This window comes from Diadema setosum, chromosome 18 (genome assembly GCF_964275005.1).
Source record: "Diadema setosum chromosome 18, eeDiaSeto1, whole genome shotgun sequence".
Classification (NCBI taxonomy): Eukaryota; Metazoa; Echinodermata; class Echinoidea; order Diadematoida; family Diadematidae; genus Diadema; species Diadema setosum.
The window spans coordinates 4,255,045-4,269,180 of record NC_092702.1 but is presented as its reverse complement, the minus strand read 5'-3'; the positions used below and the strand labels follow the sequence as shown (position 1 = coordinate 4,269,180).

Sequence of the window (14,136 nt, the reverse complement as noted above, 5' to 3'; positions counted from 1 at the left end):
TTTTATGGAGCACGAACATTTGCTGTAGCGTCAGCAGAATTATGGAACAGTCTGCCTGATAAAATTAAAGATGCTGAAACAATTGATTCATTTAGAAGAATGTTGAAAACATATTTATTTTTGCAATGATAAGGCTCATGGCCATCAGTGTTTCTCAGTGTCAGCTTAATCTTAATTTTCTATTGTTTACTTACCTGTCCCATTTTCACCTTACTTCCTTTACTTGTATTGTTTCATTCTTAAAGTGCATAGAGACTTCTCCCTGAATGTGATATGCGCTATACAAGCACAGTTTATTATTATATATTGTATATATTGACATTTTTATACATACAACTGTACATATATATGAACATACATATGGACTGTAAAACCTAAAATGTTTGCGTGCATTTTAATTTTGAAAATTTTGCAAGAACCACGCTTCAAGAAATTAAAATGCACGCAAAATTTCTTGTCTACAATACGAATGCATTGAATGCTGGTGACAATTCACAAAAATTTCATGCTGCGAAAACATCTTGCTTGGCAGTATGTGTAATGTGAAAGTGCTTTGGCTATGAAAGTGATGGGGCTGCATTGCATACTGACATGGCGACGAAAGGAAGTGATCAGCGGGACATTCCCTTAGCCTTATGTATATTAGAAAACAAAATTTTACCCTTTTGCAGGTCTTCTTCATCCTTTAATACAGGATTTGAAATACAAAATAACAATACAATCTCTTATATATACCGACATACATGTATATATTGTAAACCAACTGCGAAAGGTTAAGTTTTAGCCCTTTGTTATATCAATTCAAAATCAAATGTGATCGGATAAAAACTCAACGCACAGCCAATCACAAGACTCTGTGTGTGGTCATACAATCCTCGATATCGCAGGGCTGCGGTGGCTCTGTCTTTGCTTTTGTTTAATTTTATGCTTGTTTCCCACTATGGAATAACCATGACACTAATTGTATCAGAATGGCCGAACATTGGCATTTTGCTCCTTCCTATCTGTCAGGTGAGCAATTAAGTGTCAATGTTTGGTGAGCAAAGTATGGCTGTCAGACTCACTGTGAACACTTTATCTCGTCCTGTTTGCATTTAGCATTAACAAAGAAACACACAAAAACAAGTAAAATACACCTCTGTCATCCTAAATAATGCAATTAACAAGAGCATCAGTCAAACAGGCTTCACAATTGCTCAAAGGCACTAAGATACATGAAGAAAAGGATACCACGAAACTCTGTTACAGGGGGATGGGGGGGGGGGGGAGGCAATGCAGCACTGTGGAGATACTCGTTTTAAGTGGCTGCTTATGTCATGCTCCCGTTTGCTAGTCCCTGTAATGTGAGGGAATCACGCAGCACCCTATTGGCTGTCCAACCTGTCAGTTAAGCAGTCAATCATGCCTCATGCATATTCATGGGGCTTACTAGGCCACACCCTTGAAACCACTTTGCAGTGGACTCAAATTGAGTGGAAAGAGAACAAGGAAAAAAAAAAAACAACAGTGAGACCTGGTTTATTGAACTATCAAAGATATGCAATGAAAAGAGCTCACAGGCAATTTTATCGATATCTCTCTCCCTCTCTCTCTCTCCTTTCTGAAATTACGTCCTCTGGAAGAAAGAAAAGGTGACTGTTGCAGGTTAAAAAGTTGTAACCCACACATGAGAACGGCCAAAAAGGAAGGAAAGTATGCATTTCAGACATTCCTGGCCTCTTTTTGAACCAATTATTGACATTACTTGACTCATCCTATGCCGGCGACATAATGAAAGAATGAAAGAAAGAAAAAGGAGGGAGAAAACACAAACACACACACACATAAAAAGAAGCAGGTGTTTTATAGTCTTAGACACTCTTCATAAATAGGCTCATATCAGTCAATTTTGTCATGTTAGTGGGGCAAATGTGACACATATACGATGGAATTTCTGACTGCAAAGACGGGAATATTAAGTCAAACAAATCAACGGCGATGAGTAATAGTATTACTCACCAACCGTACAATGAGTCTAGCTCAATATTTCCATTTTATAAAAGAAGGTGATTACTAATGCAAACAACTTAGGGTCAACTGACTCCAAACTGGGAATCCCTCCAAAGAAGTTTGTGGTAGACACTTCAAGGTATAAGCATACAAAAAAAATAATAATAAAACTCGAGTCAGAGGAATAAGGAATCAATAAAAACAAAATGAATAGATTTTTTTTTTTCATCAACTAGACTAATGGAACAAGAAAATTTTGAATTAAATTCACAATTTGTTTTTTGGTTGTTGTTTTTTTCCCCGGGTGGGGTGGGGTTGGGGGTAACTCAGCCATCAATCATGTCGCTTGGCAAAATCTTAACAAATATGTAAAAAACATATACACCAACTTGCAAAAATATTTGTACAATGACATGTATCAAGAAGTACCATTCATCATACAGTGATGCGTCAATGGATATTTTACAGATGAGGTCATAAATATCTTGATTGGCTACTCGATCGCTCGATTACCTTTCATCAATTTTTGTATATCATCCTATATGCATTGAAAAGTTTCTTTCCTGCGCAAATCACACAAAAATAGCCTTAACAAACATACCACTCCCTGACTGAGTCCCTTCCCCCCTTCAAAAAATAATACCCCCAAAACAGAGGAGCAATAATACCAACTCACATCTATACTAGATATCCAGCTGATACGGCCATCAACATCGTACAGACAAGTTTAGTCAATGCAAATCATCGCTAACTGCAATGAATGGTAAAGATTTCTATGTTAAGATAGTCGGACTGGCTTCAGTATTCAAACATGAGAGAGGGCAACTTGTGCAACTAAGTCCGCGAGGAACACTTGCTAGATTAATGTACACAAATGTGAAGACTGATAGAATACAATGAACTCGTCCAGCAAATTTTAAAAAAGAATACCGGTAAGTTGCTTGAATCTGACAAACTACAGACAAGTTTCAAGCATACACAAAGTTCCGAATATGCAAAATCTTTACAAGAAGATATTCTGCACTTTTCACACACACACAAAAAGACAAGACTCACTTTCATTCCATTGGTGCATTGTTTTCCTTCTCTTGGCATTTTAATGACTACTTTCTACCAAGATGTTGCTGGTTTGGAGTCAACATACCATTGACCTATTAAGATTCTCTCTCCCTCTCTACTTTAAATAAAATGTATCTACCTCACCTTATCTCCAGCGCATGAGCACATAACCATTTGCACCAGCTCACTCTCATTTTCTCTGAAAATGACCACCAGCTACTGTGTCTTGAACAGTTTGTCTCAATGGGGCTCAAATCATGGAACCACTTTGCAGAAATATCACCTGGGCGAGTTTGTAAAAAAAAAGAGCGCCGCTATCTCTGCCTGTTGTTGCACTCTCAATGGGCAGCGACAAAGAGGATTGCGCCGGAATATCAACAAGCAGGGCAGCTTCCCATTCTCCGGCATTTCCAAGCAAGGTCACTACAGTTTGTCTACATCTATTTAGCGCTTACCTTTATTTCCCCCTCCTCCTTTTCATCTGCAGAGCCACACACAGACAGAAATTTCCATGAGCATTGATTGTGCTTGACATGATTCAACTATTTCTCCATCTTCAAGGAGGGAGCATTTATTTTTTTATTTTTCCCCCTTCTCTCTTTTCTCGCAGAGACTCCGTAAGGGCACTTTTTTTCTCCCCCCTCCCCCATTTTTTCCAGGTTAACCAAGGCTGGTTGGAACAAACAGTCCACCCTCCTCCATCCCATCAGCTGGGAGAGGAAAATATCACGTGTAAGCAGCATTCTCTTCTTCCACGGCCACAAGAAAGCAAAATAGCTGCAGGAGCAACAGGGGGCTCATTAAAACTCTACTTCCGAGGCATACAAATGCTTTTTTAAAGATGCTTTTTAAAGTTTGTATAGATGTTATTAACTTTTCTCAAATTGCTATCTTTTTTATTCACTTATTTTTTATACCTAAATTTAGACACAGATGCAAGCTGTATATCTGACGGCAACCACAGAATACCTCACCAATCTATTGAAAAAAATAAAAAATAAAATGTGAGACACACAGTTCTGTAATTCAATATAATAATAACTAAAAAGAAAAACCACCAGAAGGAATATGGCATGAAAATATATGTAAATGTATAAAGCGCATATTCACAATTTAAACTTCTCCTCTGGATCCACAGTAGAAGAATAAAGCCCTTCTTAAAATTTTTCGGTTGATATTTTATTTTTTTATTCTTTTTTATATTTTTTTTTTATTTTCCAGCGTTTGAAATGGGGATGAATAAGCACTTAATTTGACAGATCTGTGATACAATGAGAATAAATTATGTTAATAGAAGCCATTCATTTCAGCTTAAGGTGAAAAAGAAGTCATGATAAACTTTCAGTCATCACAAGACTGTCTCGGAAGCCATCACCTGAGCTGGGCACACAAACACAGCATATAAAGAGTTAATACAAGACTAGCATTAGTCATTGCCGACCTTTTCCAAAGTTTATGCTAAAATTTCAGACATGCTACACAGAACTATGCCAATGAATCACTAAAGATCTTCTTCAAAACAAATCTCGGGGGAAAATTTGGAAGAGCTCACTCGAGAGGAAAAAAAGAAACATTTCCAAAGTGTGTCCACTCACACATTATCTTGTGGTATGCCCCCTACAGTGTTGCCCAAACAAGGCTTACTGTTATGGATCCATTCACCAAAGCCACATACAGTATACTGGAAGAAGAATGTGAGAGGAAATGATGTAGACATTGTACCCTGCTTGATTTTTTTTTTTTTATTTTTTATATTTTTTTTGACAGTGAATCATACTAGAAAATATAAATTCTAAATGAATAGTTTGAAAAAAAGAGGAAATATTGCCTTTTTATCATAGTGATACACATTTTTTGAATAAATTAAAGTGGAAAATGCTGCTTTCAGACGAAGCTCAGTCAAGACTTGTTTATTCTCAACTGTACTTTGTAAGGCAGCAAAATTTATACATACACATAATTCTGGAGGCACAGAATTACCAATAACATCATAAATGATAAGTTTGCAATCACTGAAAATGTTCTGACTACTGCCTACATCTCTCATCTGACACTTCTCTGTATTACATGTGATCAAAATTTTCAAGAAATGGGGTAATGATTGTCAGATATTACTATACCCAGATACATATATAGGTTTCTATGCTTAGATGAAAACTATTCTGCTAATCAAACATTATCCTAAGAAAGAAAGTCAACTTGTGCTGATTCCAATAAAAAAAAAAAATAAAAGATAAACAAATCAATCAATCACAACTTCATAAAATGATTCCTTATTTCTTTCCTGTAACTGCCACTCACTGGGAGTATTCCATGCGATCAGCAACTAAAATGCATACATATTCAAAATCTACCTACAAAGAGGCGTGGATAATATCAGAATACCAGTATTTCGCCTCACGTTTATCCCAAATATCCCAAATGTTAAAGTGCGTACGTTGGGGACCAATACTAGCACAACTGGCATAATGGGGAAATGTCTAAAGGTCACATTACCTTCCATCACAAGTATAAAATCTTTAGAATAAAAATATTTGCCATATACATCACTCACTATGTACAAAGATATCTGAATCTTTGTACCTTCCGTTGGCGTTATACAATGAGATGCCCATCTACATCCAGTTTATGATACAAGTATGTAATTTTTTTCTTTCTTTTTATTTTCTGGCGAGGGGTACACAATCTACTTAACTGCTGCCACAGAAGTTTTTTTTTTTCACAATTTCCTATTTAAACAAAATATTTGCAAGAGAAACATATACTTGTATGTGCATATAGTATTGACAAACAACAACGAAAATCCACTCTTACCCGATCTACATGGTGAGCACTACTTGTGTACAATCATAGCGATTGTACAAGACAGATGAGCACACTCTGTATGGAACAAAATGAAAACTGAGTGATCTGGATACACTTTCTTTTTTCTTTTTCAAAGCACCTCAAGGTTTACTGTTCAACATTTAGAAAATCTTATCCCATTTAGTTAGAAAATTATGTCATTATGTCTTTCCACAGTGTCAAATAAAATATTTTTTTTTGGAACAATTTCAAAGCAAAGCACTCAAATTAAGGAGTATGATAATACACATTTCTCCTCTCTGAAGTTTTGAAAGAAATTATAATCAGCAAAATTGCTGACAATATGGTATCGTACTGACAGAGCATGGAACCTGTCTTTCAACATCCTTCAGGGACATTTATTACAAATCACACACTAAACATCACTGCACTACAATTAACCTGGCAGCCAGGTTTGGGCGAGATTTTCTGAAAATGTCTGCAACCCTCCCTGGACTTCACAATCATCTAATTCACACAACTTGCATTTTTCTACTCATGGACTGTACTGCTGGAATTAAATCTCTCCCAGAGACCAGAGACGGGGTGGGAATTAACGGATTACACCAATTTGTGACCTGCAAAGTACTGTCTTGGGAAAAATCACGAGTACTTTTACTTGGTTACTTTTGAGTGCTGTTCATCTCGCCGTGTCTTCTACTCGCACATTAAGATTAGCAGTTATTACAGCATTCTCATTTCCGGATTATCATTTTACGAGCCCCCTAATGGGATCAATTACTTGGAGGATTTGGGAGACACGTGACATGATGGACTGGTCATTACCTAATACATTTGACCATTTGACAGATATAAATAACTCAAGACTAAATTCAAATAAATTGTATTAAAGGAGTGAAGGACATTTAGCCATGATGTAAAATTGATCACACTGAACTACAATTGTATTTGCTGACTGGGTACTTGTCTGATTATTTTTATTTTAAAAATCTCTACAAGGCAAGGTGTAAAATTGACCGCCCTTTTTGAAAACAACCAATCCTTGACCATTTGGCCCCTAGATGGTTTTCTGGTCATTTTTTTAACTACAGTCACACAACAGGACTCATTTTCTGTTCAATTACTTAATAGTCAGAAGACAAAACAATGAGGGACATTTAGCCATGATGTAAAATTGATTACACTAAACTATTTGCAGACTAGATATTTTTCTGATCATTTTCGTTTTAAAAATCTCTACAAGGCAAAGTGTAAAATTGACCGCTCTTTTTAAAGACAACCTATCCTTGACCATTTGGCCACTAGATGTTCTTTCTGGTCATTTTTTTTTTTTTTTTTTTTTTACTACACTTACACAACAGGACTCACTTTCTCTTCAATTACTTTAATAGCCAAAAGACAATACAAATCTAATACCCTATCATCACTACCTAGCCTTCCATGTCCTGTCTCAAGCAAATCTTTCCCTTGGGTAGCAATTCAACTTTCATATCAAGCGTCAAACAGAATAAAAAGTAAAAGCTGAAGTTTTCATTCGGCCATGAATGTGCTAACTTTTTCTTTTCTGTTTTTTTTTTTTTTTTTTTACAGGAAGCAAATACAGTACAGGTTTTTGCTCAATGGATATGAATTTTATATGACTTGCATCACTAGCAGTTTTATAAAGTTTTTACTAAAACTAAAGCTTTGACATCTCTTACGGAACAAGATATCAATCGAAGGAAATAAAGTGATCTTTTCGATTTGCAATTAAATAAAAAAGAAGTTTTCTTTTTTACAAAAATGGGAAAGCTTCTCATTAAACATTTCATTTGCTCTTTTGAATTGAAAGGCAAACTTAGAACAGAGAATTCTGTGAGAAGAGCACAGAAAAACACATACCGGTACTACAAAATTAACCCCACATTCATATAATCATAAATTGGTACTTCAGGGTCATGGACCCAGTGTAATTGATGCACATACTTGTGTATACTGCCCTCAAGTGTCGGGCACACATCTCGCCTCCCCGAGGGGGACTGCTAGTTGACATCGACACTGGAGTAGTCACTTGAAGAGAGGGGAGGAGGATGTGGGAGACAAGACAGTGAAAGGCTTAGCGACGATGTAGCGGCATCGCCGAGGAGCTCTAGAGGTGGATGGCGGCTCTCGGGGCAACCCTTCATGGACAGCGACGTCATCAAGTCGATTTCCTTGACGACAGAGCCGAGTGCAGGCGAGACCGCGTGATGTCATTCACGTCGCACACTTTGCCGCCGAGGTCCATGCTGAAAGACGGCCAAGACATTTCTTCCTCTCTTTGCCCCCCGCGCCCAGAGTCACTCCCACTTGCATCTCGAGCGCCGAGAATCGGCTCTCGAAAGCTGGCCGGGAGTACACAAACAAGACACTCCACGTGCTGTCTCCCGTAGCTATTTATGCCAAGATCAGAGGCGAGACGCGGGAGTAATAGACCTGAAGGACGTCTTGTCACTGAAAGGTCGGCGACTCTACTACGTCTGTCAGCCCAACTTCGACAATGGAATTGAAGTTGGGATGCATACGGCAAGGCTGACATGTGACTGATTCATACTAAAGATTGTAAAGCACCATGACCCATTTAAGTACAGAACACTGGAGACATGTACCTGTAGAAGGTTAGGGGTCATATTTTTAAACCCTTGCCAGACACAAACTGCAATGAATACTTTAGGTGTTAAGTTAACAAAATATGTGACCCAAGTAAAATATGGCACGCTTTCACAAACAAAATGCCACTTGTCATGGTTTTGCCCATTATTTTGCAGGCATAATATTTTGTGAATCGGGACTTGTATGACAATTCCATGGATGATTGATGAATTCAAAATTGCGAACATAAATATCATACTAATTCTCTAATTTGGGGGTTCTGGGATATTCTGGGGACCTGCTGGGGATGGAGGCATAGTGTCCATTTGTACAAATATATATATTCTATAACCCTAGCAATATATATGCCCATGTGTTTGTTGACAAATTTGACCATATGTTTTTAAGTAGATGAAAATGTGAAAATAGAGCTCAATTTAGCCTCCAACCCCAATGGAGCATGCCCCTCCCCCCCCCCCCCCCCGAATCTGCCATGAATAAACTTGAAACTACACGTGCCAATCTGCTTACTCATAGCAATATCACTTCTAGTTCTAGAGAAGAAGATTTATTGTAAAGATTCCTTACTTTTGGGGCTTTGCCCCTCCCCCTCCTACCCCCAGGAGAAGGGCATTGTGCCCCTGTGGGCCCCCACGAAGAAATAGTGCCCATTTGCACAGATATATACTCACCTAGCATTAATACCCGCCAACTCTGGTGAAAATCTGGCCATGCATCTTCAAGAAGATGACAATGTAAAATTTGGGAACCGATTTGTCCCCCGGGGTCCCCAAGGGGCCACCTCCAGGTCTGCCATGAACAAACTTGAACCTACATTCACCAATGTACGAACCACGCATGACTGACGTCGGATGGCACGGACCGGATGCCAGACGCCAGACTATGAATAATCGCAATGGCTTGCTTGAGCCTAGAGGCTCTGGTGAGCTTAAAATTCTCTGACCATTACGTCAGTCATAAGATCTTGTTTGGATGCGGACTTACTTCTCCTGGCCCAGTATGAGCAGCACATAAAACAATGACCTCATATAACTTGACAAGCCTATGGCTTAATATATTCAGGACGGCTACCATTGACATCTCATGTAATATGATGCACCAGCCGCTACCCCAGGGTACCATCTTGTGTTCGGAAGATGTACATTTACACACTTGCGATCATGGTGGCCAAAATTTAGCACTTGGTGATAATGATCCCAATACCAACTCTGCCCTATTATGGAGCTTTTTATCATAATTACGATAATAATAATGATGTTAAGTATGATAACAATACCTTTTACGTTTGCAAAAATGTTATTACAATTGTGAACAATAAGTCACAATGAGATCATTTTAATCCATGCATATGTCCTATGATTATTATTATTTTTTTTACATCTTCTGTGGCTTGGTATTAAATACAGTGATGTGCAGCTGTCTGTGTGTGACACTGAGATCACTAGTGATGAGCTCTGATGTTATAATACTGCTGCACTGCTGAGCTCATTGTTCAAAAAAAAAAAAAAAAATTCTTCCATAAGCCCTACTAATTATTTTTACTCGTCCAATTTTTGGTAATACAGGATATCATGCTCAAAAACAATTGAATAAATAATAATTCAACAGAATGATGGATCTCTTTTGGTGCCCCAGGGTAACAAAATTGCCATCATATATATAGTTGTAGACAGCACAAATTGAGTTGAAGAGATTGTGTTTCACAATCTAGCTCTAGCACAGGCCTCACTTTACACGTATCCATCTGGGTAATGACTATACCCATAGATGCAAACAACAAACTTTATATTCATAATCTTTTCTTATTCAAAATTTCCTATTTTCTGAGGATATCCTGATATCCAGCCCCTTCTTGCTCTAATAATTCCTCAAGGCAATTTTAAAATTCATCACTGCATACTGGCATAAGATGACTTAACATAATATGATATGATCCAAGTGGAATATATTTGTTTAGATAAGAAAGTATGTCAAGATTCCATTCCTCTCTTATCAGGATTATTTTCTTTCGAGGGAGAAGGGGAGGGGGAGTGGGCAGGGCAGTAACATATCATATTTTTATATGGAGATAGTAATTTAGAATATGACAAAGGAAAGCATATCATGTTATCAAAGAATAACAGTAGCCACTGAGTCACTTGACCTTTGACCTCACATATCCTCTTTCCTCCTCCTTCCCCGAGGTGCAAGGCAGGACAAGTCACAAGTCAAGCATGCATCACACGCCACCGCCAAAAAGATCACCTTTAACTGTGAATGAAATGCAAATACATGCTACAACACACTGCGTAATAGGCCATTGTGCTTCTTTACTACTCTTGTGGGAATTTTTCTTTTTTTTCTCTCTCTCTTGGGGCACAAAGGCAGCCCCCAAATATCATTTCATGTTATACACACACAAAAACACACAAACACACACGCTCACACAAAAGGGGGAGAGAAATAAAAATTGTGCATAATTTTTTTTTTTCTTATTTAAAGTCATAACTTCCCACAGTTATACAACAGGCGGGATGGGAGAGGATGTACAGCGGAGGCCTCATCTCATTAAAAAGCTCAGCCCGCGATGCTTTCACGATCAAAAGTGGCTCTAAACAGAGCAATCAAACTCCGGGATTAGAAAAGGGCCAGCCCCTTTGTGCGGCGGACTCCAAGCCATCAGAAATGATATATGGGCTAGATTATGCCTCTTCCTCTCCCCCCATTGTGTGCCACTGTCCCAATACCAATCACCGATATCTCGCAAACAAATCTTTGTACAAAGAAAGTACATATCGACAAGTCAAGAGGAGAGGTCCGTCTGCGAAAATCATTTATCCTAACCACCCCCGTATCCATCAAAATGCGCGCGGGGGCAAGGAGGGAAAAAAAGTCTTGATTGCACTTATAAATTTATTGATATGATTACTCCACACGGTTTTTATTGCTAATTTCCCTTCCTCCCCTTGCTGGTGAATTGTCAGACCTTTTCAGGACAAGATTCAATTTGCACACAGTCCATGGACGTTATTACCTTTTGCCATCCAGGCAGATAACATCAATAGTATTCTCTTCGCCACACCAGAATATGAACTCCAAAATAGCCTTTATGTCACAAGAAATCAGGCGGATATTGCATTTTCCTGTTCCCCCTTTTTGTTCTCATTCCACATCTTGTCTGTTTATCATTGTACCTTGTTTTTCTTTTTTAAAATCAATTTGGGGTCTCATCACCCTTCAGTCAAAGACACAAACAGGAGTGTGAGATGTTTGGAAAAATGCAGAACAAATTTGAAAGGCTTTCTGTGCACACACAGCACTGACACTTCTTTCATAAATATAGAGCTAGGAGATGGCAAAAGTTATGAGAGTTCAATCCGCAAGCATTGTAATGAGCTCATTTGCACTGTCTTGTGACACTGTATCTTTGACATCACTGTACCACGGCAAGAACCAAACTTACCCAAATCTTCGTATAGAAATTGTGCACTGTAAAGCCAGAAATATTTGTGGCGTAAAATTTTTGCAAATTGAAGCTGATGGCCTTTTTCGTATCCTGAAATTTACGCGAATTGCCACTGGCAGTCAATGCATATAGTCTAGACAAGAACTTTCGCATGCATTTTAATTTTGCAAAACTTGACTCCTCACGAAATTCTTGAAAGATTCGTGCACATGAAAACTTCTGGTTTCACAGTATATGCCACACAGCATCCAACTGAAAAAAACAAATCCTACATACCGTAAACTGGAAACGCACATCTGTTTTATTGAAGTACAGATTTTGGTGAATGAATGTCTAAACTCTGGGTCTGTAGTAATGTATAAAGAATTCATGTGTGTTTTGATGACAGAGCAGTGTATTATGGCTACAAGCATAGAAATCATTTCAGTTTTCTGAATATTAACAGCCCTATAAGGCAGAGCTCTGTGCACATCAGTCACTTCAAGAAAGCTATAGTGAATATAAACAGTCGAGCAGACCCACAGATCAGAGAGAATTTTGGCCCATTTGGCAAAAACTAAGAAAGTTGTCACCAGTTCACCAGCGAGCGATCCAAAATGGCAGCTTGTCAGAGACGACTATCAATATTTTCCACTGTGTCCTGTTACGGACCACCTCCAAGTTTTGTTATGGCCCATTACGCGCCATCATGTTTTGTTCCGTTCATCCCAATTTATTATGGCATACAAGGTTCCTCATTAGCACCGGGAATGCCGTGGCAAATTTTTTGACAGGTTAAAAATCTTGACACAGCATCCACGGCAATCACAGCCTGTCACATTTGCCTACCCCATCTCACCACATTGTCTCAAGTCTACCCAGTTTTGTGGCCCGGAACATGATTGCCGTGGCCGCCGGGAACATGGGTGTAAACGAACCTTGGTCCGGGACTTTGAAACTGATCTTTGAAAGAGACAAAGTTATTGTGGCAAACGAGAGAAAAAAAAACCCGGACATGTCACATGACCTGGAGTTGCCAATTATGTGACCATCCCACATAGTGACAAGAGCAGCAAACTATCAAAACTCACCTGTGTTTTGGGGGTTTCAGCTTTCTTGGCTGTTGTTCCATTCACTTTCCCCTGTAGGTGCATACAGAGAAAAAAAAAAGTAATTTCAACATAATCACTGTCTTATGATGAAACAAAGACATTTATTCAAGGTCTTTCACTCTCTTGTGTACATGTAAACAGACAAGACCCAAAACAAGAATAAGGATATTGTAATTATTGTATGCGAATGAGGTAGACATACATGTATATATATATATATATATATATATATATATATATATATATATATATATATATATATACGACATATGACTTACGAGAATTCCACTGTTGTTTTATGACAGTTCGATTATAAATTACAGGGCATTTTAGATCAAAAGACATAAATATATGCAAAATTGCTCACTGGACTTCAGCGCTATAAGGGCTCATCTTCCACAGTGGCATTCTACAATCATTCTCCCGTCCATCTTCCAGGGGGTTATTCATGCTACAGTAAAGTCACGCCAGGTTTGGGGAGCTCAGTTGTGCAACTAGTCAACCTTGCCTCAGTGGTCAACCCTGCCTCAGTCAGAGCTCAACATTAGTGGTGGCCCTGGGCCACTAAAAACAGATGTCAAACTACTAAATTTCAAAGAGGCTGTCCTCTAGTGGCCTGAATGGGCAGCTTAATTTCAAAATGATTTTTTTTTTTTATTATAAATTTCCTATTTTTTCTGGCAAGTACATTTCTTTTTCCTGCCACCAAAATGTCACAATTAACAAATTTTAGTGGCCCAAATGGACAATGAGAAGAGTCACTGTAAAACCAGGAATGTTCACATGCATTTTAATTTCACGAATTTCGCAATCTGAGCCAAGATTCACGAAATCAAAATGCATGTAAAAGTTCTTGTCTACACCATATGCATTGAGTGCCAGTGACAATTCACAAATATTCAAAGCTGCAAAATCATCATTACAGTAGTGTTGAGCCCTGCCTTAGCTGACCCTTGTCTCTAGTGCAGGAAATCCCTATTTTTTTTTCTTCCACAGAAGACACTATGTTGCGTATATTTCAGCATACTCCCCTGGTCAAACTTGCTTTGACTTACAAGACATTGACCACAATACGCTTTACTCCAGAAGCATATGAATGCAGACTTGTGAAGTACG

General features: G+C 38.4%; 1 protein-coding gene across 3 annotated transcripts in view; it reads right to left on the bottom strand.

The window, feature by feature from the left end:
* Positions 1–14,136, bottom strand: part of LOC140241325 (mitotic apparatus protein p62-like) — a 70,886-nt gene that overhangs the window by 21,471 nt on the left and 35,279 nt on the right. For all 3 annotated transcript variants that reach the window (XM_072321051.1, XM_072321050.1, XM_072321052.1), the window contains one exon: positions 13,000–13,050. In XM_072321051.1, the coding sequence (XP_072177152.1) occupies positions 13,000–13,050 (51 nt within the window). The remainder of the gene's footprint in view (positions 1–12,999; positions 13,051–14,136) is intronic.